Source organism: Balaenoptera ricei, chromosome 19, assembly GCF_028023285.1.
Source record: "Balaenoptera ricei isolate mBalRic1 chromosome 19, mBalRic1.hap2, whole genome shotgun sequence".
NCBI lineage: Eukaryota > Metazoa > Chordata > Mammalia > Artiodactyla > Balaenopteridae > Balaenoptera > Balaenoptera ricei.
In genome coordinates, this window is record NC_082657.1 from 6917975 (window position 1) to 6943740 (window position 25766).

At 60.4% G+C, this 25766-nt stretch overlaps 3 protein-coding genes across 5 annotated transcripts; 2 read left to right on the top strand and 1 right to left on the bottom strand.

Annotated features, from left to right (window-relative positions):
- Positions 1-137: 137 nt before the first annotated feature.
- On the top strand, positions 138-8460 carry AKT1S1 (AKT1 substrate 1). 2 transcript variants are annotated; one of them, XM_059903896.1, is made up of 5 exons: positions 138-235; positions 4163-4548; positions 5651-5728; positions 5822-5991; positions 7405-8460. In XM_059903896.1, exons 2-5 carry the CDS (start codon positions 4170-4172, stop codon positions 7546-7548), a joined length of 771 nt encoding a protein of 256 aa, XP_059759879.1. In that variant the 5' UTR covers positions 138-235; positions 4163-4169; the 3' UTR covers positions 7549-8460. The 2 variants fall into 2 exon arrangements, with proteins under 2 accessions (XP_059759879.1, XP_059759878.1); XM_059903895.1 differs by lacking the exon at positions 138-235 and adding an exon at positions 814-877.
- An 817-nt stretch (positions 8461-9277) lies between these two features.
- On the top strand, positions 9278-15527 carry PNKP (polynucleotide kinase 3'-phosphatase). The gene is made up of 17 exons (XM_059903892.1): positions 9278-9395; positions 9651-9814; positions 10454-10500; positions 10847-11158; positions 11929-12008; positions 12088-12145; positions 12238-12345; positions 12726-12797; positions 13837-13885; positions 14003-14073; positions 14152-14244; positions 14332-14428; positions 14505-14566; positions 14849-14958; positions 15038-15125; positions 15211-15272; positions 15354-15527. Exons 2-17 carry the CDS (start codon positions 9664-9666, stop codon positions 15469-15471), a joined length of 1578 nt encoding a protein of 525 aa, XP_059759875.1. The 5' UTR covers positions 9278-9395; positions 9651-9663; the 3' UTR covers positions 15472-15527.
- Positions 15528-16349: 822 nt separating this feature from the next.
- PTOV1 (PTOV1 extended AT-hook containing adaptor protein) lies at positions 16350-25593 on the bottom strand. Of its 2 annotated transcripts, none has more exons than XM_059903893.1 (13): positions 25237-25593; positions 22214-22351; positions 21993-22075; positions 21867-21924; positions 21616-21723; positions 19912-20067; positions 19307-19393; positions 19135-19208; positions 19001-19058; positions 18725-18829; positions 16949-17146; positions 16763-16834; positions 16350-16478 (listed from the first exon to the last, which is right to left on the bottom strand). In XM_059903893.1, exons 1-12 carry the CDS (start codon positions 25405-25407, stop codon positions 16823-16825), a joined length of 1248 nt encoding a protein of 415 aa, XP_059759876.1. In that variant the 5' UTR covers positions 25408-25593; the 3' UTR covers positions 16350-16478; positions 16763-16822. The 2 variants fall into 2 exon arrangements, with proteins under 2 accessions (XP_059759876.1, XP_059759877.1); XM_059903894.1 differs by having other exon boundaries at positions 16949-17071; positions 25237-25592.
- Positions 25594-25766: the final 173 nt, after the last annotated feature.

Consider the following 25766-nt stretch of genomic DNA (forward strand, 5'->3'; position numbering starts at 1 on the left):
AGGAGAAGTAAACAAGGGGGCGGGTCCAAGAGCTCCACCCCCTCGCTCAAACTGGCTCCGAAAGGCCTACTCCTTTCTCCATATTGTGTACTGGCATCGAAGCCAAAGAGATGCCATTTTGCTCGAGGGCACGGACAAGGCCGGTCAGCTGCGGCCATGTTAATGCGGGGCAGTCCCATCTCTCTGCGGGGCGCGAAAGCAAGGTCCTGGAAGAGAGAAACAGTTAAAGAAAAAGGTGAGAGGAGCTGTACATCCCACGAGGCCCCGAAGGACTCGGGTTAACGGGATGAAGCCGTCAGTATCCCCGGGGACGAAGCGGTCCCAGACGAATTCCTGAGTCACCGGCGAGAGAAAGCGTTCTGAGCCGCCATATTGAAGCTGGGCAAACCGAAGCAAGAAAGGATGCCATGTTGGATCTTTGCCAGCCTTGGTGCTGAGGGGGATAGGCTGGAGAGAGAGCCCATATATACATTATGGGCAAATGATGCCAGGCTGGTTGCCATGTCATTAACGGGCCCTGCTTTCCACCAGTTCTGTGGAAGAGGTTATTATGGGGGAGGGACGTTAGGTCGCTTGCATTAGTATACTGTGGTCCTGAGTGTGCGTGCGCATTTTCCCCGTATTTATTGGGGAAATGTTTCCGAGCAAGCTGAAGCTTTTCTTTCACCATCTTTCTTATGGGCACCCTGCCGTCGCTATTGCCCCACTGTGATCCGGCGAAGCCCCCGTGGCCGCCATGTTGGTCTCGGGCGGCCGGGATAAGGGAGGCGGAGTGTGCAGATTGGAGGTGGGCCAACCACGCGGAAGTGACGCAAGGCGCCGCCATGTCTTTTGAGGGCGGCGACGGTGCCGGGCCGGCCATGCTGGCTACGGGCACGTGAGTGGAGGCGGCGTTGTGAACCGCGGTGTGGGGAGAATTTGGCAGTCCGGAGGAGAGGGGCGCAGGGAGGGCGAGCCGCTCGCGGGAGGGGTATAGCCAGCGTAGATCAGAGGGCAGAAATCGCCCAGTGACCCTACGCTGAGCGCTGGAAAGGTGTCCCCCGCGGGAACCGTCGTGTCTGACCCGAGGCAACGCTTAGACAGCCTTATCCTCCGGTCTCTAGACCCACTAGGATCTTTACTTTGGCCGTGGACCATGTCCACAGGGTCGGGGGGTTACTCGGTGGGGCCTCGGGGCGCCCCTCACCCGTCCAAAGGAGGGACTTCCGGTCCTGGCCCCCACCTGGGCGGGCTTTCCTGTTTTCTTCCTAGAGAAGTGGGTCTTTCCCTGGACCCCCGGGCGAAGTGGGGACTCTGAGCGGTAGAGAAAGACCCCAGACATTAACCTGCCCCCGGCCCCTGGGTGCATCCTCGAGTTCCTCCCACCTTGGGGCGGGGGAGGGGTTTACTTCCAGTTTGACAGGTGGTTGGAGGGGACTTCGCTAGCATCCCTCATTCCTTGGGGGGCTTTTCCTCTTTCCTCGTCTCTTCCTGGAGTCACTTTCCTCACTTCATCTCCTCACCTCATCCTAAAAGGCCAGTCACCTTACCTGTCCCTTCCTCCTCCTGTGGAGGACAGGTCTTACCTCCCTCTCTCCCTAATCTTGAACACCTCCATTTGCGGGGAGGGGGGATCTTCCATCTCTAAGCTCCTTGGAAGATACAGGACTTCCTCCGGAAGCTGAAGGGGTGGGAGACTCTCCTGTGGGGTACTTGGCTTGGCTACTCTCCTGTTGGGTAACCGACGCCAGAGAGCTCCCAAGCCTAGGCAGAGAGGTCTGAGTGAATCACCCTTCTCCTCTTTGAGGTGTGTGGGACCCTCATGACCCACTCACTCCCACTTCACTCTTTTCAGCTATTCTAAGCTATAGGAGTTTGATCTGCTCTTAGAGATGTCGTCTAAGAGAGGAGTTGAATCTTGGTGTCCCAAGGGAGTGAGAGCCCCCTGGCCTAGCACTACAAGGCTTTGTGACATTGGACCAGTCATTTCCCTGCCCTGAGCCTCAGTTTCCTCCATCAGATGGGGATGACCCAAGGAGTGGCTGTGAGACCCTGTGCAGCTCCCAGTTCTGTTGGGTTTTGGAGTCAGGCAGACAGCAGTTTCACCCCACTTCTGCCCTTTCTAGCTGTGTGCCTTCTGACCAGTGCCTTAAGCTCTCTGAGCCTCACTTTTCCCATCTGGACTAGGAGATCATAAATCTTTCCTCATAAGGTAGGCAGGATGGCATTTGGGATTAAGAACAGGTTGCCAGATCCAGGTCCCAGCCGTCCATCTCTCTAGCTGAATGACCCCAGGCAAGATATTGAATCTCCCCGGGCCTCCATTTGCAACTGTAAAGTGGGGTGATCATAGCTCCTCCCTCATAGGGCTGGTGGGAGGGTGGAATGAGATTGTTGATGACACACTCGGGTCCCTGCATAGCCTGTGGGAGGTGTGGTATAAACTTGCTTCAGGGTCTGTCAGGACTGGTACTGGTTGTGCCTCACTGCAAGGGCTTTGTACTCAGTGAGCTTCAACTGCCTCATATGTAAGGTAACAGCTCCCACCTTTGTGGGTCAGGTAGGAGGGGAGATGACAGGTACAGAGTTCCTGCACAGAGTAGGTGCTCAGCAAACACTGGCTTCTATGATCTTGAGTCACAAAGGGCCTGTGAATTGAAATCAAACTTCTACAGCCCTGGAGGGCTAGATCACAGCCCTGCTTGAATCCCTCCAGTGACGGGGAGCTTGCTGCCTCTCTGCGGAGGCTCCTCAGCGGCCCAGCAGGCCTAGCTCAACCACTGGTTTACAGGGAGAAGACAGGCACAGAGAAGGCCATTCAGTGGTGCAAGGTCACACAGCAGTCAGGGCAGGAAGCCAGGCCCCTTGTCCCTTGTTCTTCTCACCTTGTAAGGGGATGCATCCAAGCAGATTATCTGCTTAGGGCAGACCTGTCCTGGGGCCACGGATCACTGACCTCGGGTTGCTCATACTCTGATGGAGGAGGCAGCCAGAGGTACAGCTGTCACAAGCTCGTGTGACATGAGCTATAGTGGAGGTAGCCCAGGGCATTGTGGGTCTAGGGAAGGCATCTGATCCATCCTGCGGGTCAGGGAAGACTTCCAGAGGACCTGCCGGACAGTCTTGTAGGAAGTGCAAGAGCTTTGTGGGCAGAGGACAGCCAGCACCCCATTTTCTGCTCAACCCCCGCTCTCTGAGACCTGGCATGTGCTGGGCAAGGCTGGTGTCTCAGAGATGAATCTGACAGGGGACGCCCACACTGGCTGGGGAAATGGATGTGGATCTAGGCAGTGCTCCCAGGGGGATATATGCTAGAACGGGGGTCACTCAGACATTGTGGGAGCCCACAGGTGGGGAGGGGCCAACCTGAGCTAGGGGTGAGTGCAGGAGTGACAAGTACATGGACGACAAGTGGTCCAGGTAGAGGGGGTCCACCTTGACTGAAGGAGCGTGTAAGGATGTGAGGCCGGGGGCAGGCCCTCCAGTGTCGGGCTAAGGGGCTGTGACCTTGTCCTGGGGATGCGGGGGAGGAGCTGAGGCAGCTCCAGGGGTAGAAGGACCCCCTGGGGGGCTGTGTGCCAGCTGGACTGGAGGCTGGGGCGATGGTCCAGGGCTGCACCGTCCATCAGAAATATGATCTGAGCCACCTGCATAATTTCAAATCTTGTTTGAGCCACATTAAAAAAGTGGAAAGAAAACAGATGAAATTCACTTTCACCCTATATTTTATTTAGCCAGCATAAATAAATATGATCATTTCAACATTTAATCAACTTCAGATTGCTCATGAGATATCTTACATCCTACCTTTTTGTGCTAAGTCTCGAAAACCCCGAGTGGATTTCACACTCGTGGCACCTCTCACTTTGGATCAGTTACATCTCAAGTGCTCCCTAGTCACATGTAGCTGATGGCTCCCGTATTGGACAGGGCAGGGCCAAGAGGAGAGAGCGGGGCTGTGGGGACGAGTGATGGGGCTGGGGGCTGAGGACAGGGCCTGGAGGGCTGGACGGGGAGGAGCCCTGGGGGAGTAGGGGGCTGGGGGAAAGATGCGGAGCTCAGCTGGGATCAGGTGGAGAGGAGGGATGGGGGTGGAGTCCAGGGGCTGGTGGACACACGGGGCTGGGTGTGGACGGCGAAGTCAGCCAAGCCTCAGCCCACTGTGTCGTGCTCTGCCCCGCAGGGCGCGGATGGCGTCGGGGCGCCCCGAGGAGCTGTGGGAGGCGGTGGTGGGGGCTGCCGAGCGCTTCCGGGCCCGGACGGGCACGGAGCTGGTGCTGCTGACGGCTGCGCCCCCCCCGCCCCCTCGCCCGGGCCCCTGCGCCTATGCAGCCCACGGTCGAGGGGCCCTGGCCGAGGCTGCCCGCCGCTGCCTCCACGACATCGCCCTGGCCCACCGGGCTGCCGCCGCCGCCCGGCCCCCCGTGCCCCCACCAGCACCGCAGCCGCCCAGCCCTGCACGGAGCCCACCCCGGCCTACCCTAGCCAGGGAGGAAGATGAGGAGGACGAGGACGAGCCAACGGAGACAGAGACCTCTGGGGAGCGGCTGGGCGTCAGCGATAATGGAGGTGAGAAGGGCAGGGGCAGGGGCCGGGGTGGTTCTTGGTAAGTTGCCTCCTCAGTGGGTTTTTCTGGAGGGGTACAGCTTGCTTGTCTCTGAGCCCTAATGTTCATGGAAGCTGCAGGCTTGCCTGTGACTCACTCTGTGACCTTGAGCGAATCATTTCTCTTCTCTGAGCTTCAGTTTCCTTCCAGCACGTCCGGGGGCCAGCTCTGTGCTGGGAGATGCTGGGCACAGAGAAAGCCAACTTGGGGTTTTTTCTCTAGGGACTCTGGGTCTGGCCAAGGAATTGGAGTCCTGACATGAAGCAGTGCCCTGTGGAGGCCATGGCGGGGGAGGGAGCCTCCTGAGCCGGGTGCATGAGTAGAACAGAACTTGTTTCCAAATCTGGGGTGCCTAATGCCTGTGAGAGCAAAGACAGGAGTTAAAGAGGAGTCAGGGATACAAGCAACAGCTGAAGAAGCAACTAGCTGCATTGGGGGAAACGTGGAGGTTGGATGCTTCCCAGAGACTGCACTGTAACATTAGGGCTTTGAAGAGTGAGTAGGAGTTCTCTGGCAGTGGGTGGGTGGGGGATCCAGTAAGTAGTTACTCATTTGTTACTGCTACTACCAATGGCTGACTTCCTCACTGTTGCTGGAGAAACCCTCATAGAGTTAAGGGCACAGACTCTGGAGCCAGGTGGCCTGGGTTCAAATCCTGGTGACACCACTTATTAGATGTGGGACTAAGGGCAAGTGAGTGAATCTCTCTGTGCCTCCGGGTCCCCATTTGTCAAACAGGGATCATAATCATCTCATATTTCTCTCAGCCTGTATTTTGAGTCAGTTTATCCCAAACAGATCTTACAGATTTCATGTTCGTCCAGCCAGTTGCTTTCACCTGGGGATGTACCACATAGAGAGAAACTGGATTTATTTCTGCCGAAGGCCAGTCAGATAACCAGGGGAAAGGTGTTCGTGGCAGAGGGAATAATTATTCCAGAAGCCCCGAGGCTTGCAAGGGCCTGGCCAGTGCAGGGAACGGGGAGGCGGTGGCAGTGGCTGGAGTCTAGAGCGCATGGAGTCCAGCGGGACTCAACTGGCCTGGGCCTCTAATGCCATCCACAGGACTCTTTGTGATGGACGAGGATACCACGCTCCAGGACCTGCCCCCCTTCTGCGAGTCAGACCCTGAGAGCACGGATGGTGAGTGTCACAGGCTGTCCCCATCCCTGGAGAGGGGGGTGGGGAGCTGGGAGGAAGGCAGGGACAGAGGCTGAAGTCCACCTTCTCTCCCAGATGGCAGCCTGAGCGAGGAGACCCCCGCTGGGCCCCCAGCCTACTCAGTGCCCCCGGCCTCAGCCCTGCCCACACAGCAGTACGCCAAGTCCCTGCCCGTGTCCGTGCCCGTCTGGGCCTTCAAGGAGAAGAGGACAGAAGCTCGGTCATCCGATGAGGAGAACGGGCCGGTGAGGGGCAAATGGGAGGTGGGGAGGAGGATGTCAGGAAGGGCTCAGAGCTGTCTCCTCCAGGAAGCCCTCGGACGTGGATGCCACGTTTCTCAGGATTGATCCTCCCCTCCTACTCATAAGGCTGGCTCTTGGGCTAGAGCCCTGCAGTTTTAACTATCGCAGCCTTGTAATGTGCCCCAGTGCCTTGTAGAGAAAGCAGCCTCTCCTTTCCAGGAACAGCTCCACTTATAGAATACGTGGTCTGCACAGGGCACAAGTATTTTAGTATCCCCTCCGGATGGGGAAACTGAGGCTCAGAGGGGTCAGGTCACCTTCCACCCCCACCCCACATATTCCTGGCCCCTCCTGGAATTTGTGCCACCTCCCTTGTCCTCTGTTCCTCCCTCCCACACTGTCCTACACATGGAGTTCCTGGGCTGGCCTGGGTGGGTCCTTATCTCCCATCACTAAAGCTCCCTGAAGCAGAGGGGAAACTGAGGCACTGAGAATACACATGACTTCCTGAGACTCAGCCCGTAAGGGGCAGCGCTGGGATTGGAACCTAGCTTACTTTTGGAAAAGAGCTATGGACTTGCAGGGAGGAGGCCTTGCATCCCATGGTTCCCCCTCCCTGTGACACCTCTCAGTGTCCTCATTTACAGACTAGCAGGGCCCATCAGCTGCTGCTGTCCTTGTTTGTCATTGGTGGAAACACAGTTAATTAACTGAACCTTTGAGGCCTGAGTGCTGGGTCCTGGGCTGGCCTCCGAGAGGGCCCGGGTCCAGCTTCTGTTCGTGGCCTCTCCCATTCCGCTGGACGTCAGGCCCAGCTCAGGGTGACAGGGGCCCTAAGGGAGGTAGTACTAGGTGCTGGGGCTGCAGGCAGAATGACAGGACCCCTCCCCAGTGGAGACTGACAGGGAGAGGGCTCCTTTCTCTACGACGCTGGTGACATGGTCGTTCACCCTTCTTTAGCAATCACTATGCTGATTATCTCAGACCCTGTTATCAGCCCCGTTTTTCGAAGGGGAGACTGAAACCTAGGGAGGTAAAATCCCTGTTGACAGCTAGTGGGTGGCAGAAGCCTGATTAGAACCTGACTGAATCCCGAACCCGGATCCTTAGATGTGAGACCCTCTGGGTGCACACAGCTGTGATGGTCAGCAGACAGGCAGCACTTCCACTATGTGGAAGGACGGCGGTGAGACAGGCCTCTGTGTGTGCAGATAGGAGGCCGAGAATGGGGGGAGGAGAGGAGCAGGAAGGTTCTTGGAGGAGGTGGTGTTTTGAGTTGGGTGGCAGAGCCCTAAATGGAGCAGGACAGGGTGAAGGGCCTTCCTGGCCGTAGGCATCGCAGGGGCAAAAGTGCTAGGAGGGGACCTGGAGCCCAGGGTGTAGGCTCTGACCCCGTCCGTGTCGCCGTTCCCGCAGCCCTCCTCGCCGGACCTGGACCGTATCGCGGCGAGCATGCGCGCGCTGGTGTTGCGGGAGGCCGAGGACACTCAGGTCTTCGGGGACCTGCCGCGGCCACGGCTCAACACCAGCGACTTCCAGAAGCTGAAGCGGAAATACTGAGGCCCAGGGAGCTTCCCGGCCCGGCGTCCGCCCCACCCCCACACTACACCCCTGCCCCGCCCCCGGGGCCCGCCAATCCGAGTCAGATCCGGGACCGGCCTCCCGGGCCACCAGGATTGACCAGCCCCTGCCAACCCCCGCCGCCCTTCCAGCCCACGACCGCTCCCGCGCGGATGAGCGAGGCCTGTCCAGTTTCCCGATTGGGTCTGTTTTCTCTCTGCCCAGCGACAGATTCTTTCTATTAAGGGATTGTCTCGCTCCCCGATCGGGGCGTGGCTAGTTGGCCAACTCCGTCGTTTTCCGCCTAGCAACAAGGGCTTTGCTCGCACGGCATTGGCTCCATTCCTGAAAGAGCACAGTCAAGCTCCAGGATTGGGTAGTGGCCCTCGACTTCAGCACAGTGAACGGGCAGCTCCTTCACTTGATTGGCTCGAACACTGTAAAGGGCTTGACCAATCTCCCGAGAGAGCCATCACCCTTCCTGAGTTCCCCCACCTGATTGGCTCCACTTCTGGGGGCGTGGCCAACCCTCTTCCTGTGCCCAGGATTGGCCTGTGGCCTTAAATTTACGTTCTTTACACTACTGGGGCTGGGGGTCGTCTTTTGCCGAAGTCCAGACAATTGTCCCTCTGGCCCCCTCAGGGATGGCCCGATCCTGTTCCTGCGTCTGACACCCTCTCATTGGTTCCATCCCACAACAGCCTGCCAATCAAACCCGTCCTTGCATCCAGGACGTTACCAGCTCCCGCCCCTCTCCCCCCACCCCCACAGGTGCCTTAAAGGGCCCTCGTCCACCCAAGGTGGGGGGCAGGGGGCCTCACTCTCCGGCCCTGGTGTGGGGGAGAGAGTGGAGGGTCGGGATCGGGAGTTGGGAGGGGCGCTCTGAGATTAAAGAGCTTTACCTCTGACAAATGAGTATGAGGTGTGTTGTGGGTATTCATTTAACATTTTCTGGAGCCAAATTAGCAGCGTCTCATTGCTTCTCAGTGCAACGCTGGGAATGGGACTCGTCCCCATTTTACGGACAAGAAAAGAGAGATTCACGGGGTGGGAGGAAGGATTCCATTCCTGTATGATCGTGGAGTCCCAATCTTCAGGGCTTTGAGTGTTGGGATCGGAATAGTTTAATGAGTCAGTCTCCTGAGCCCACATAGTGCCCAGGAAAGCCAGGAACCTCCAGCTGAGGCCGGGAGTTTTCTGACTAACGTAAGACAGCTGGAGGTTAGAGAACAAGTGGCGCCTGGTCCGAAGATGTAAACGCGGAATCCCCATGTCCCATCAGACCACCACCGATGGAATGCTGACAACAGACAAAACGTAGGGCAAACTATCACCTAGACACTTTTATAAGTTATTTACATGTACTAACTCATTTAATCTTCCTAGTAACCCCACAAAGTGGAAACGATTATCCCCACACTGTAGATGAGAAAACTGCAGCATCCAGGGTAGGGTTGCTGTCGGGGCGGGGTTTCTTCGACTGACAATAATCGTAACGAGAATTTCCTCCCGCTATAACTGTCTCCGGCAAAGGGAATGAAAATTAGAGTTCAACGTGGAAAGAGGAAAAAATGTGTGAACAGGGAATCTACCCCCCCTACTGGCCTGCGTCTCATACTGCATCAGGAGAGATGAAGGTCAGAGCAGCGGAGGGACCTTAGGGGCACCGTGTCTGGGAAGGGGTGGGGCTTATGGCCAGGCGGAGCCAATGCCCCGCCCACTTTGGTAGGACGAGTCATTTCCGTCCGCGGAGAAACAGAGGCAGCCGCCGGCCGAGTTGCGAGCAGAGCGCCTCCGGCAGGCCCTCCCTGGTCGGAAGCGGCGAGTGAGCCAAGCGGCGGGCAAGGGTGAGTGTGGGGCCGAGGCGAGAGCGCTAGAGTTTCTCAGCCTTTGCCGTGGGAAGTTGGAGTCCGGGGTTCCGGAGGGAAGGAGTGGGGCGTCGTCGCCTGGGAAACGGCGCGAGCCCCAGGCCGGCGAGTGGGTGGGATTTCCGGAGCCTTTAGCGGATGAAGGGAATTCCTGGTGTAGAGGGTGAGAGGAGGCGGGACTTCCTTTAGCAACTGAGGGCTGCCGCTCAAACCTATTAACCTACTTTCCTTTAGGCCGGCTCCCAGGATGGCCAAGGTGGAGGCCCAGGGCCGCCTGTGGCTGGAGAGCCCCCCTGGGGGAGCGCCTCCCATCTTCCTGCCCTTGGGTGGGCAAGCCCTGGTGCTGGGCCGGGGACCCTTGACGCAGGTTACCGACCGGAAGTGCTCCAGAAACCAAGGTGGGCAGGGAGGAGCCTGAGCTGGAGGGGGTGTGGTCCGCTTCAGGAGCGGGAACACAATCAATGGGAAAGATAGTCCAGGAATTGCGTGGTGCAGCCAGTCCTAAAGTTGGTAGGTGGCATGTGGGGAGCACAGGAAGAAAAAGGTTGTGCCTGACCTGGAACTAGCCAGACACCTTGGGCGGGAGCGGATGGAGTCAATCCCGAGACACTTTGTCACTGGGAAGACGATACTCACAGGCCACCGGGAAGGCTTGAATCAGGCCACGACCCTTGTCAAGGAGAGAGACGATCCTATGGAGAAAAGTGCATATTGCTAAGCAGAGATGGGTGGTAGCGGGCCAAGCCCAGAACCTGCATCTTGCCAAGGTCTGCGTTGTCAAGGAGAAGCCAATTCTATACGGAAAAATACCTGCCCTGCCCCTAGGCGAGGACCAGTGACACAGGCAATCGTTAAGGCCTTTATCTGGGTACTGCATGTCAAGGAGTGAGCCAATTCTACTTAGAAATAAACTGCTTCCTCCTGCCGGATGGGTGCTGTAGCCCCATACTGTGGTCTGAAGTTGGCCATGCTCCCCAGTAAGGAGGGAAGCAGTCACACAAGGATTCAAATCCTGACTCCACCCCCTCAATCCTCAGTGGAGCTGGTCGCTGACCCTGAGACTCGGACGGTGGCAGTGAAACAGGTACCAGTTCGTTAGCAAGGGGCCTGGGGGTGGAGTGGCGGTGGGGGGTGTGGAGAATCGCCACCCAGCGGGGAACAGGCCCAATTGGGAAAATCTGATTCTGGGAGGGGAACAGGTGTGCCTGTTTCAATGTGGTAAACATCCATCCCCGTTTAAATTGGGTAAGACTGGATGCTTATAACCTTCCCAGAGCCCTGATTGGTGGTACAAGGTGAAGAGGCGGGACTTAAGGATCTGATTGGCTGGTGGAGAAAGGCGAGTCCTTTCCCGGGTTATTTGATTGGAGGAGGTTGCCGCTGGGGGTGGAGCCAGTTTGAGTCCTCCCTCTCTCTCTCTCTCTCTCCAGCTGGGAGTTAACCCCTCAACTGCCGGGACTCAGGAGCTGAGAACAGGGTTGGAGGGTTCTCTGGGGGTGGGGGACACGCTGTATTTGGTCAATGGCCTCCACCCGCTGACCCTGCGCTGGGAAGAGGCTCGCACGCCAGAATCCCAGCCAGACACTCCACCAGGCACCCCTCCTGTGGCCCCGGAGGAGGAGGAGGAGGAGGAGGAGGAGGATGAACAGCAGAAAAAGCGGATAAGGAAGTCATCCCCTGGCTGGGAGAGCTTCCAGAAGCTGCTAGTGTTCACGGCACCTGGTGTGAAGCCCCGGGGCAAGGTGAGGCCCACGCTGGGGACTGAGGGAACACAGCACCTTATATGCAGTTAACACCCAAACAAAACTTAGCTCCTGTTTGGATTTTTATGGCTATTAGCCCTCCGAGGTGAAAGAGGCCAGGGGAAGAGACTGGGTCGGATATGAAACCCATTTTATTTATTTATTTATTTTAAAGAGGAAGGCCTGCCTTTTTTTTTTTTTTTTTTAAGTATTTGTTTATTTATTTATTTATGGCTGTGTTGGGTCTTCGTTTCTGTGCTAGGGCTTTCTCTAGTTGCGGCAAGCGGGGGCCACTCTTCATCGCGGTGCGCGGGCCTCTCACTATCGTGGCCTCTCTTGTTGCGGAGCACAGGCTCCAGACGCGCAGGCTCAGTAATTGTGGCTCACGGGCCCAGCTGCTCCGCGGCACGTGGGATCTTCCCAGACCAGGGCTCGAACCCGTGTCCCCTGCATTGGCAGGCAGATTCTCAACCACTGCGCCACCAGGGAAGCCCTGAAACCCATTTTAAAGATTGGAATACTGAGGGGCTCAGGAGGAATAGGAGGTAGTAGAGTGAAGATTTCACTCTCTGAACTCAGTGTCCGAGATGCATCTTTGCTGTGCCTTGTCCTTACATAAGATGTGTAGGCCCGCTGTGACTCAGGTTCTCCATCTGTAAGGGGTGGGTGGTAATAGTCCCCAGCTTGCAGGGTTGATGTGAACCAGCCTGTGAGTGAGGGGGATCAGAGGTGTAACAGTGCTGTTCTTCCTCTTTTCTGGGTAACGCCAGGTGGCCGGTTTTGATCTGGATGGGACCCTCATCACCACACGTTCGGGGAAGGTCTTTCCCACTGGCCCCAGTGACTGGAGGTGATAAGAGACAGGAGGAGGGGGTGGGTGAGGTGCACTCCGGGCTCCACGTCACGTTGCTCTTCCACACCCGCCCTAGGATCTTGTACCGAGAGATTACACAGAAGCTCTGGGAACTGGCCGCCGAAGGTTACAAGGTGTGTGTGCGCGTGCGCGCGTGGTGGCGGGTTCACAGGGCAGGTCCGGGCCTGATGAGGAGGGCGCCGGCTGACACCCGTCCGCTTCCCAGCTGGTGATCTTCACCAACCAGATGGGCATTGGGCGCGGGAAGCTGCCAGCGGAGGAGTTCAAGGCCAAGGTGGAGGCTGTGGTGGAGAAGCTGGGGGTCCCCTTTCAGGTATGGCTGTAAGAGAGGCTGAAGGGCTATGTGGAGGGACAGAGACTCTGAGACAGGGGTGGGGGGGGGAACAGGGACCCAGAGAGAGGAGAACAGAGACAGCGAGATGGGACAGAGGGAACAGAGACCCAGGGAGAAGGTATGACATGGTGAGCAAGTTGGAGAGGTGGGGGGAACAGAGACCCTGGGTGAGTGGGGTGTGGGCCCCGGGTGGGGTTATGCTGACACACCCATTGTAAGTAGCAAGTTCCAGGGCACCGGGCGCTCTCCTTGGATTGGTGAGGGTCAGGGTAGCATCCTTGGGACCCATGTGCCCTTGAAGGACTCTGGGTGCTGGAGGAGGAGCCAAGGATGGTGTCTAACCTCTGCCCCACCCACAGGTCCTGGTGGCCACGCACGCAGGCTTGTACCGGAAGCCGGTGATCGGCATGTGGGACCACCTGCAGGAGCAGGTGAGCTTCGGACTCCCAATGGCTCTCCTTTTCCCTCTGTGGCCCCTTGCTCTCTGCCCTGCCTCCCCACTCTGGGTCTCTGGTGCATGACCTTCCTCTAATCCCCTACCCTGGGCTGGCCTTCTCAGTTTCTTTGCTATCATGTCCTAGTGTTGGTATGTGAGGCCAGTGCTCACAAACTGTGAAAAACAGTGGTGGAGAGAGAAGTCACTCATGGATCCATTCATTCGTTTGGGTGTGCGTTTGTTCTGAAGTTCAACAGCTTCTTGAGCTGAAAATATTAGTGAACAAGACAAGCCTGCCTGCTGCCAAATCAGGGAGGGTGCAGACTATAAATGCATTGACGGATGTGTAAAATAGCAGAGTGAGGATGAGGCAGGGTGTTGGTTTACCTACGGAGCTCAGCGAAAGCCTCTCTGAGGTGCCCTTGAGTAAAGATATAAAGCTGCTGAGGGAGGGAGCCATGTGTGTATCTGAGGGGAAGAGTGGTCCAGGTAGGAGTAACGCCAAGAGCAAGGGTCCTGAGGTGGGACCGAGCCTGGTGTGCTCATGGGCAGTGAGGAGGCCCGTGTGGCTGTACCTGAGTGGGTGAGGGGGAAAGTGAGGGGTATGAGGTCAGAGAGCAGGGGTCAGGCTCTCAGGCTTCGTGGGCCACAGCGACGTGGCCACCGGGAGGATTGGGAGGAGAGCGTCCGGAGCCGCGGTAAGTGGGAACTTGCGCCCTCTGGCGGCCGTTTGGGGAACAGACGGGCGAAAGTGGAAGCCAGGAGACCAGGACGGAGTGACCAAATATTCCAGAGACGTGCTGGTGGCCAGGATCGAGTTGGTGGTGCCGGCAAAGGGGGTGAGAAGTGGCCGGAGGGCGGGGCCGACAGGATTCGCTGATGGATTGGGTGTGGAGCATGAGAGGTTAGAGATAGGCCTCATGTGGGGCACAGACCAAGCTGAGCATCCCGGCAGGACCCGTTAGTGCTCTGGGGGGGATAGATGTGTGAATAGGTTCCTTACTGCCTGTCGTCTATCACCTGTCCCTCCCCAGGCCAACGAGGGCGTGCCCATCTCCATCGGGGACAGCGTCTTTGTGGGAGGTAAGGGCCTGGGGGTGGGGAAATGTGTGGGTCCGCAGGGCTGATGCAGGTGGGCTGGGGACCCCCGTCCCCAAGGTTCCTGGTGGAGACGGGTTTGTATCCTCCCATGTGTTCCAGATGCAGCTGGACGCCCAGCCAACTGGGCCCCTGGGCGCAAGAAGAAAGACTTCTCTTGCGCTGACCGCCTGGTGAGGCCCGCTCTATCCAGTCCCTGCCCCCCCCCGAGCCCAGCCACTACCCAGTCTGACGTGTGCCCTTGCCCCCAGTTTGCCCTCAACCTGGGCCTGCCCTTCGCCACGCCAGAGGAGTTCTTTCTGAAATGGCCCATGGCCCGCTTCGAGCTCCCAGCCTTTGACCCGGTGAGGCCCGAGGGGCGGGCTGGGGGCAGAGTGGGGGGCATGCAGGGATGGGGAGGGGGTCTCGCTCATCATGTCTGCCCCTCCCAGAGGACCGTCTCCTGCTCTGGGCCTCTCTGCCTCCCTGAGTCCAGCTCCCTCTTAAGCTCAGACCCCGAGGTGGTTGTCGCCGTGGGATTTCCTGGGGGTGAGACTCCTGCCCACCAGAAGCCCCAGCCCTGCTCCGACTTCTCAGGCCCCCACTAATGCTGCGCCCTTCACAGCTGGGAAGTCCACCTTCCTCCAGGAGCATCTCGTGTCGGCCGGATACGTCCACGTGAACAGGGTAGGACCTCATCCGCAGCCCCTCCATTGGTCTTGAGTCCCTCCCCTCCGCCCCCCCCCCACCCCAGAGCTGTCCTCTAGGTCTCTGCTCCCCCGGCATCTGTCCTTCTTTCCGGCTCTGCCCCCTGCCCCCAGGTCCTCTCTCCAGGTCCCTGCCCCCCTCTCTCTGCCTTTCACCCCTACCCTGGATCCCTGATCCTGTATCTCTGGGTCTTCCTCTCTGGTGCTGTCCCCCTGGGTCTCCTGGCCCCCATCCGTGACCTACTCTTTCTGGGTTCCCCAGGACACTCTGGGCTCGTGGCAGCGCTGCGTGACCATGTGCGAGGCGGCTCTGAAGCAAAGGAAACGGGTCGTGATTGACAATACGAACCCGGACGTCCAGAGCCGGGCCAGGTACTGGGGTCCCAGGGGAGGCCTCTGTAGGGTGGGCCCCGGGCCCTTTGCCAGCTCCCCACTTCCCCGGCCCCCACAGGTACATCAAGTGTGCCCGAGACGCAGGCGTCCCCTGCCGCTGCTTCCTCTTCAGCGCCACCCTGGAGCAGGCACGCCACAACAACCGGGTGAGCCGGCCCCTGCCTCCCCAGCCCCCCCACATGCCCCGTCCCCCCGCCCCGGCCTGGCCAGCCTGACCTCCGCCCCCCGCAGTTCCGGGACATGACGGACTCCTCTCACATCCCCGTGACCGACATCGTCATTTACGGCTACAGGTAGGCGCCGGGGGCAGGGAGGGACGCCAGGTCGAGCCTGTACGTGGGGCCTCACCTCCACCCACCACCCTCTGCCGCCAGGAAGCAGCTCGAGGCCCCCACGCTGGCCGAAGGCTTCGCCGCCGTCCTGGAGATCCCGTTCCGGCTCCACGTGGCGCCGCAGCTCGAGCGGCTGTACCGCCAGTTCTCAGAGGGCTGAGCCGACGCCCACCCCCCGCCTGTTCCCCACCCCACAATAAATGTTCTTTTTCTTCATGCTTGACCAGCATTTTGCTCCCAGCCGGGCTGGGAGCACAGGCCCACCAGCCCGGTCTCCCAGGAAGGCACTGCTGGGAACTTTGCCTCAAGCTAAACACTCAGCCCACCTTGGGGACAACTGCCTCTTGTGGACGGGGGTTCCGGCTTCTCCAGGCTGCGGCTGCTGGCGCTCCAGATGGCCGCCAGGGCATCCTGGCTGGCAGGGCCCGAGTGGAGTTCGCTGCACGCAGCTGCCAGCTGCAGAGCAAGCTCAGAGTTTTAGCAAGACGTGACCCGAGGCCAAGGGTTGGAGCTCAGATTCCGTGAGAAGTGAGGTGCTCTGCACGCTGGACTTGAACCCCGGGGCTATGGCCTGGACCTGCAGCAGCAAAGGGCGCCTGAGAGCCCGGCCAGGCCTGCGGCACGCCACCAACAGCACGGGACTGGAACCGGCCTAGCATTGCCTTGTGTTTGCTTCCAGCTAAGTGAGGTTTGTGGAACCCACAGGGCAAGGAGGGCAGCCTGGCAATGCCGGGAGTCGGGGGCTGCACCCCAGGAGCAGCCAGCCAGCTGTGCAAAGACCCTGGAAGACACGGCCCAGCAAGCACCACGCAGACCTGGCAGCTCCGTGAACTGCAGCGTCCCCTCCTGGCTCAGGTGACAGTGATCTCAGAGGTGACCCCTCTCCTGCGAATGGTAGAAATGCACACTCCCAGGCCTCAGCCGTGTCCACACTCAGGGGTGGGCTGGGGACGGCACTTGGGTCTGAGGACAGTTGCTGTTGGGAGGGGCCTGGCCTCTCCCGAGCCAGGGTGTCTGGACAGAGCGCAGTGGCCAAAGGGCTTTTAAAAGATTTTATTGGGGAAACGTACGAGGGTGGGGACTGTCCTTGGAGATATCTCAGGACGCTGTCCTCCATCTCACTGGGCAGGTGCAGCCCCCACGGGCCTCTGCTCAGAAGCATCTGACCTGGGGGCAGGGGGCATAGTGGGAGGGACTGGGCAGGTGAGGCTCCAGGGCCCCGGGGACGAGAAGAGCCTCTCCCTGCCCTCCCTGCCCCTGGCTGGAAACCCCTGCTCCTGTCACCGCCTGGTGGGGAGCGGGGCTGGCGTTTCCCAGGAGGCCTGGGACCGTGGGGGACACGCGTGCCTCTCTCTCTCTGCTCTGGTCTTCTCAAGGCCAGGGTCACACTACTTCCCGAACCCCACGCAATTCCCAGGGTCCATCCTGTCCTTGGCCCAGCTGCCACTCACCAGTCTCGGCGGGGGCCTCGTCTGTGGCTCCTGGAGAGGCCCAGCCCGGGGGGGTGGCCACTACCCCCCCATCTGTGCGGAAGGAAGCCAGGGAGGCGTCAGCCGTGGGGTGGGGTGGGGTGGGGTGGGGGGCGGGGGGCGGGGACAGGCTCAGGTAGGCCAAGGCCACGGCCACGGCCGCCTCACCCCTCGCTGCTGCTGCTCCTGCTCCAGGTTCCGCTGTAGGACCTGCTGCTGGTTGGCAATGACGCGCCGGATGCCGTTGACGAAGTTGCTCTGGTCGTGGGGGATGAGGCCGATGAAGATCTTCTTCTCGGAGGAGTACAGGAGCATGAGCACACGCACCTCGCACGAGGCCTTGTAGGAAAAGTGCACGCAGCCCGCCTGGCGGCGCGGAGCGCGGGGTCACGGGCGGGCCCTCGGCGCAGACGCTCCTCCCCATCGAGACACGGGCGCAAACCACGCGGGTCAGCGCCCTGGCAGACGGGCGCCACGGGGCACGCCGGGCCTTCCCCGCCGCCATCCTCAGCCCCGTCACCACTCCCACAGGACACCAGAGGCGCCTGCGCAAGCACCAGCGGGCTCTAGAGCCGAGCCCAGGAGGCTGCTCGACGAGCTCCAGCGAGACTGCGGCCCCCACGCCAGCCAGCCAGCCAGCCAGCCAGCACCCGGGACGCCCACAGGACCAGCCACAGCCATGACCGCGACTGCGCACGAGGGCCACGGCGGGGGACAAACACCAGGGGCCAATCTGGCCCCAGGAGGCCGGGCACCAGGGCTCCGTCCACTCTGCGACCCCCGGGGCAGCCGAGGGCGGAGAGGCTGGGCGGTGCTGGCCCACGGCGATGCGGTCACCGCGGCTTGGGACGTGGCTCAGCGTCACAGCGACCGCAGCACCGACAGGCACCAAGCGCTCCCTGACGCCTTTCACAGGATCCTCTCTCTCCAGGGCCCAGGGGTCACCGTCCCCATCTTACAGGTGAGCAAACCCAGGCTGAGAGCTCGAGGACTCGCAGGCCCCCAGAGCCAGAAGGGGCTATGCCTGCCCTCGGGCCTCTGTGCCACCGCAGGGGACAGTGGTGACAGGCAGCGAGGAGGAAGCCCCTCACAGCACCCCCCTGAGCTGACAGCATGAGGGGAGCCCGAGTGGGCCGAGGGAGGACCGGCCACGGTCCTCGAGGCCTCAGTTTCCCTGAGGGAATCCCACTTTTAAACTCTTTAACGCAAAAAAAAATACACAACCAGCCCCTCAAACGCACAATGGCACAGCTATGATGACTTCGGCTGACTTAGAGAGAAACATTAAGCTAATTCGGGGACAGCTATGACCCGGTACAGCGAACACCCACAAAGCGGACACAGACAGCTGCGCTTCAGAAGCACGAGGCCCGACCTCCGCACTTCACAGATGGAGAGACCGAGGCCCGGAGAGAGGGGAGAACTGGCCAAGGCCCACCAGCAGATGAGCACCGGGGGCTTTCAGAGCTCGCTCGGGCTGGAGGCAGACAGATGGCCCTGCCTGGTGAGGGCCTTGGGAGCCTCAGGTTTTCCACCCTGTCCCAGGGGAAGGGAGCAAGAGGAAGGCGGCAGGTAAAAACCTGGCAGCACAGAGTCGGTGCTCGGGGTGATGTCAGCCTCCTCAGCTGAGTAAACCCAGACAGCAGCGGGGAACAGCCCCGGGGGCCCGAACCAGACTTGGTCCAAGTTCCCGCCCAGCACTTGCCGGCACAGCCTCCGAGCCTCAGTTTCCCCATCTGTAAAATGGGGTCAGGACCGCCCAGAGCCCCAGGGGAGCCAGTGTCCAGGCACAGAGCAAACACGCTTTCCCACGGCTACCATCACGCCCAGCCAGTTTTGGGGAATCGTCCACTCTTAATCTCATTTCAGTTTTTAAACACCGAGCGGCTCTAGCTCTGTCTGTCCCACCATCAACCTGGCCCTGGGCCCCGCCAGCCCACTCACAAAGCCGTTGTCCATGATCCGGCACAGGCTCTTCAGCGTCTCCAGGTCCTTGGTGAAGTGGAACTGCACCAGGCGGGAGTTCCGGAAGAGCGGCACCAGGGTGGTCTGCGGGGAGGCCCCGAGGTGGCTCGGCCGGGCGCCAGGGCCACGCCGCCTCTCACGCCCACATGGCAGCAGGCCCCGCCCCGCCGCCCCGCCTACCTCCACTTGCTTGACAGGCAGCCTCCCCCAGGGCCCCAAGGCCGAGGCAAGCCGAGTGCCGCCTTCCCCACTCACCAGCAGCTGCTGCGGGATGAGCTGCATGTACAGCTTCCGCGGCCACTGCTCGGTCCTCCTGCAGGGATGCGGGGACGAGGGTCAGGAGGCCAGGCCTCACCGAGTGCCGCCCCTGGGCCCTGCCCGACACTCACAGGATCTCCCCTTGGTTCACGTAGATGTGCGACGGCAGCCACCTCTTCGACCGACTGTTAGGCTCAGGCCTGGGCTTTTGGGAAGAAGAGGGGAGACGTCAGGAGTGGGAGGGGCCCCACATCGGCGAGGATGCCCTGGTCCCGAGGTCACCCGGGCCCGCCCAGGGCTCACCTCCTGCCACTCCATGACTCCACTCCATGCCAGGAACTTGTTGTTAACCATCTGGACGGGGCCCGCGACACCACCGGGTCCCACTGCCTGGGGGAGGAGACAGGTGGGCTGGCGCCCCAGCAGTTCCCCGGAGCCCTCCATGCCCCCAGTCGGTCAGTCCCGAGCTTATCTACCTGCTGCCCCCGGGGCCCGGCCCGGCCCGGCCTCCTGCCTGGCTTCCGGCCTCCAGTCTGCCCACAGGCCCAGAGGATTCCCCAGAGCGGGCCCTGCCCCTCACAGACCACCCCCGCCCCCCATGCCCTGGGCCAAGCCCCCGCCCTCAGCCTGGGGGACATGGCTCACAGGGTCTGCCTCTAAGAACTGGGCAGCTGTATAACTTGCCGCACAAGCTGGGACACTTTCCGGTGAAGGGGGCACTGTGAACAGCCGGTGGGGCGTGAGCCAGGATTTGAGGGCACCCTCCTGCCATGAGTGCACCCGCCTGCCCGTCTGCCTCCCTGCTCCCCACGGGCACCCCTCCTGCCGGGAATCACCCTGTCGGACCCCTCAAGCCCCTCGTCCTTTAAAGCCTCAGACACATGCGGCGGCCGGGCCCAAGGGCACACCTGTTTGCGGGTGGTGATGACCTGCCGGATGGCGTTGACGAAGCCGCTCTGGTCGTAGGGGATGAGGCCCATGAAGATCTTCTTCTTGGACGAGTACAGGAGCATGAGCACGCGCACCTCGCAGGGGGAGATGTGGGGGAAGAGCATGCAGCCTGCCTGTGGGTGGGGGGAACGACGGGACAGAAGTCCTCAAGGTTAACACCAGGACCCTAAAGGAGCGGCGTGCAGCCAAAACGCGTCGTTCTGGGAGCCTGTGAACGTGCACCTCGGTGTCCCCCCCACCGTGACTCTGGGGTCAGGGCTGGGGCCCCATGTGCCGGGTGAGGGTCCTGAGAGGGCTCCACCTCCCGCCCACGTGCCCCGAGGTCAGCCCTGTCCTGGGGAGTTTGCTGCTGGGCCCCTCTGACGGAGGCCACCAGGCCCGGGGGTTAAGAGCACAGACGCAGGACCAGACTGCCTGGGCGTAAACCTGGCTCTGCTACCTCCTAGCTGTGTGACCTCAGGCAGGTCACCTGTGCACCTCAGTTTCCCCGTGTGTAAAACGGCACAACAACGGCGCACAGAGTAAGTTCCACATAAACGCTCATTACACAAGCTGCTACTGCCTCCTTGGTGGGACTGCGGGAGAACCTGAGCCTCACACACGTCCCCACCCAGGGTGTCTAGACAGAGGGGCATGCGCGTTCTCAGCCCTGGGGTCCGCTGGCTCAGGGACCCCACCCCTGGCCTTCCTGGACCCATGTGCGATCGGCTCTCCCAGAGCTACTAGCCGGACCCGGAGCGTAACCGGACAGGCCATGGAGGGCGCGTGCTGACGTCCACCTTCCCTGCAGCCTGGGGGCCCCAGGCCCTAAGCAGACGGTGCTGAATGAAGGGGTGACCGAGCAGACAAGAGACCCCACACCAGTCACAACCCAGAAGAAAAGGGGATCCGCCCAGGCATCGAACGGTGGCACACAGCGCCCCCCGGAGGCAGCAGCCAGGAGCTGGAGGGGGTTCTGTCCCAAAGGGGACCAGGAAAGGGAGAGGACCCCAGAGCTGAGTCCTCCAGGCAGACAACCTCCTCCCACCTCAACCCAACCCTTTCCCAGCACCTGCCATCCCACAGCCCGAGCCCTGGGGGGTGTGGGCAGCGGCTGAATCCTGGTCCCAGACACGTGGGTGCTGTGGCCCAGACCTGAGAGGCTTGCAGGGACCACGCCCACTGCATCCTGTGTCTGAATCCCCAACTCTAACAATCTCACCAGCTGCATTTACTGAGCACTCACAACGCCCCCAAATCACCGCCTCGAGTGCTTTACTCACTCCTCCCAGTGGCCCCAGGACCGCAGGTGAGGAAACTGAGTCCCAGCAGGCCATCTCCACTGCTGGCTCCCTCTTTCCCCCTGGCCGCCCCCAAATGCCAAGTCCCTGCCATGTGCTATGGCCCCAACAAGCTCCTGGGTCCCAGGAGGGCTGGCCCAGGCCCCTTCCTTCGCTCCCGTGCCCGGGGGCGGCTCCAGCTTGGCCGGGAGGCGGGCTGGGTTCCTCTGCTCTCCAGGGACGGGGATGCCCCCCAGGAGAGGTCACCCGGACCCTGCCACCTGCCTTGGGTTGTCCCAGCAGAGCTCTGCCTCCCGCCGTACTTGGTCACCACGGTGCTTCCAAGGGGCCCTTCTCGCCCTGTCCCCGCCCGCCCGCCCCCAGCACCCCCGCCCCACTCACAAAGCCGTTGCCCATGACGCGGCAGAGCCCCTTGAGAGAGTCGCAGTCTCTGTTGGTGAAGTGAAACTGCGCCAGCTGGGAGTTGCGGAACAGGGGGCCCAGGGTGGTCTGGGGGCGACAAGGGGACAGCTGGGTCAGGGCCAGGCGGGCGCTCTGGGGCCAGGGTGGTCTGGGGGCGACAAGGGGACAGCTGGGTCAGGGCCAGGCGGGCGCTCTGGGGCCAGGGTGGGCAGCAGAGCGTGGGGCCTCACCAGCAGCTGCTGCGGGATCAGCTGCATGATCAGCTTCTGTGGCCACTGGTCGGTCTCCCTGCGGGAAGAAGAGGGTCAGGGGAGCGCCCCCGCTGCCCGCCCGCCCACCCCCTGCCCACCACTCACAGGTTCTCGCCCTGGTTCACGTAGGCCTGGCAGGGGAGGGCCCGCTTCAGCTTCGCCGTGGAGTCCGAGTAGGGCCTGCGCTTCTGTGGTGGGAGCGGAGGGGTCACTGGACACAGCCTGGGTGCCCAGGCCTGCCCCCCACCTGCAGGGGCAGAAGGGACCCCTGGGGCCAGCCCCCAGCCCCCCGCAGACTCACAAGGGGACCTGACGCGGACGCTCACCTCCTGCCACTCGAGGACGCCGCTCCAGGCCAGCAGCTTGTTGCTGAGCCGGTGCTCACCTACGGCCAGGCCCCCGAGGGCGAGCCCGGGCGAGGAGGGCCCGATGGGACCCAGGGCCCCGAAGACCCGAGCACCTTGCTGTGGCAGAGGGGGTAGGGAAACTGAGGCTGAGGGGCCCGCTAGGGGAGCTGTCCCCCACATACCCCAGAAGGGACATCCCAACGATGAGACCCCGACCCCCAGCTGCAAAACCCCCAAGGCCATCTCCAAACCCTTTCTCCCAGGGTCGAGACCCTGAGTGGCTGACCCCCCATGTCCTTTTCCTGCTGCCACCCCAGGACCCTTCCCCGCCCCAAGGCTACTTGTCACCTCAACACTGGCCCATGCAGGGTCCCTTCCAGCCTTTGCTCCAGCTGTGCTCGCATCCTAGCGGGCCATCCCCCCCCACCTTCTTCAGGAGATGCTCCCCACTCATCCTCCCGAGCTGATCAATTTTTGATTCCTCTATTGAGACAACTCAGAAGCAGCTCTCTGGGGGTCCAGAGCCTCCCTGAAGCTCCCCCCTCGACGCACAAGCCAGCCTGGGTTGTGTCTGTCTGTCTGGCACACTGGTTTGCCCCATCCCATCCAAGCTCAAAACCCTTCCAAAGCTCTCCCAGGCCCTCAAGAGAAAATCCAGGGACTCCCCTGGTGGTCCCGTGGTAAAGAATCCGCCTTCCAATGCAGGGGACACGGGTTCGACCCCTGGTCGGCAAACTAAGATCCTACATGCTGCGGGGCAACTAAACCCACGTGCCACAACTACCGCGCTTGCGTGCCTCAAACTACAGAGCCCATGTGCTCTGGAGCCCGCAACTAGAAAAGCCCACGTGCCACAACAAAAGATCCCGCATGCTGCGACTAAGACCCGATGCAGCCGTAAAAATAAATAATTTAATTAATTTAAAAAAAAAAAAAAAAAAGGAGAAAGAAAATCCAGACTCTCCTCTCTGGCTCCCGCCAACCTCCCCAGGCAGTTGCCAGCCTTCCCTAGCACAGCCCAGGCTGCAGCCACATCAGGCTGACCACGGGGAGGCGGGAAGGAACCAGAAGCACACACAGAACAGAACTCTCCAGGGAGGTGGGGACACATTTACAACAGGGAATCTGACAACACCTGGAAGGGTCTCTCAAACACAACGTCTTGAGAGCATCTGCAAAACACCAGAAGTTCCATCAATAAGGCCAAGGAAAGCTACACAATTTACTCACAAGGCACTCCCCAGTTGTCTTTTTTTTAAACCCAAAACATCTCAAAGCAAACAAGGCTTTGAAACAGCCTGACAGCAGGAAACCCTGAAAACCTCCCTAGTAGGTGCTTCCAGGCAGCAGAAATAAATAATAGTTGTTACTTTTCATCTCATTACTAATGAGTATTTTCCAAATTTCCTATAAAGCACACAGGTGTCTTCTACCCCAGAATAACAACAGGCAGGAAAAACTGTATTTTGTAGAAGCTTAAAAAGCAAAAAAAAAAACCTGAGCAAGCATACTCTCCACCTGGGCAGGAGGTTCTGGGATTCAGGCAACCGTAAGAGATCAGAAGAAAAGCAGAGAGCATCCTGGTGTAAGAACATGGTTGGAGCGTCTGAGACGGAGAAAGACTGTTGTAGCCCTGGGTGTGCAGGTACCACAGCCAAAGCCCATAACGTCTGAGAAAACCCAGTTAAATCACACACCTGGAGGAGACTTTGGGATCCAGGTGAACTCACTTTAGGGCCCAGTTAATGTGAGCACCAGAGACACCTGTTTAAACTCTGCTTGTGTCTGGAGACCAGGTTGACCACGTTTTAACCTGGGTGTAAAAACCAGCGATGCTTAAGCTCAGGTCTCCCCGAAAGCAGGATGCATGTCAAGGTGGAGGACCATGTTTAAGGGCTAGACCTACGTGCAATCCTAAAGGAAATCTCACATCTGGGCAGGCGTGTGTAAAATGCCTCCCACACCTGTTCTGTTGCTCACTGCATTGGAAGCCTATTTAGTACCTGGAAGAAGAATGAAAGCTTTAAGATGTACGTTTAAGGACCCAGGAGGCGCTTCTGAACAAGCAGACATGAACGCTAAGGAACGGAGAAGGCAATGGAGTGAAGGATGATGTTTAAGTTTAGAGAGATGTTCAGAGTCCGGGTACCTGAATACAAGATCCGAGAAAACCTGGTTAAGGCTAGTGTGGAGCTGCCACAGCTCCCCGCCACGCACAATGTTGGGGCAGGGTATTTAAGAAGGGAGCTTGAGCGCCAGGTTAGGGTAAAACGCGCATCTGGGCAAGCGTGTCACGGCTTGGCTGTGCGTGAAACGTCGGGATATGTAGATTTACAGCTCCAGAAAAACCTTAAGATTTTTGACAAGTATGTGCATCTTTTAGGTCTCGGGAAGCATATGTAACTTAGCATACCTGCAAAGTTAGATGTTTATGTTTAAGATCTAGACTTACTTGGCCTACTGCCATCAGTAGGGGCACCCAACATCTGGGCGAGCGTGCAAATAAACCCTGGGCGCACACACCACGGGCGCCGTGAAGACGCGTGCGGGCCCAGGGAGAACGCCCCCGGGGGCAACACCTGGGCGCGCCAGTGCGCGATGCGGGGCCCTCTCGCCGCCGTCCCCCCAGCCCCCTCCCCCATTTCCAGATTTCCTGCCCGGAAAAAGAGCAACTTTCCAATTGGAAAAACAACAACACACGCCGGCCGCCCGCCCGCCCCCCACCCCGCGTTTAAATCGGGTCGCGGAGTCAGCAGTAATTTGAGCCCTTCCCGCCCCCGTACCCCACCCCCGCCACCCCATCCCGAATACGAAACAAAGGGGAAAGCCCGACGCGTACCACCCAGGGGGTTCCACGGGGAAGCCGGCCCCAGGCGGGACCACCCTTCGGGTCACCGGAGAGACCCCCGAGGGGGGAGGCCGCGGACAAAGACGCCAGTCCGGGAAAGGGGCCGGCGGGGGCGGGGCCGTGGAAAGCTCTGGAAAAAGGGCGGGGGGCTCACCATGGGAGGGGCCGAGCGAGCCCGGATCCGCGGCGGCTGCGGGCCCCGGGGGCTGGCCGGCCAGGAGCGCGAGCGGGCGGCGCGCACCATGAGGTGCCGCAGGGGGCGGCCGCGACCCCCGAGGGGGCCCCCAGCGCCGGAGCGGTGCGGGGCACGGCGCGGACGGACCATGGCTGGCGCGGACAGAGCGAGCTGGGGGCTCCACCGACTGAGTGACGCGGGCGCGCGGCTTCGGGGGGGAGACAGGCTGGGCTGTACCAAGCGCGGGGGACGCACCGCCGGAGAGGGTCGCCGCGGCCAAACCACTGCGGCGAGCAGGGGAGTGCGGCGCGTACCAACAGCGTCCGCGAGGGGGCGTGGCCGGGGTGTACCAAAATAGGGCTGGGGGAGCCCCGGGAAAAGGGTGTGTGGGGCGGGGAATACGGCAATTGGAAGATACTATGGGCCGCTCGAGCACGGAGGGGAGGAACTGAGAGGACGTGAGAGAAACCACTTCAGGGGGGCGTGGCTGGAAACACCAGACCGAAGGG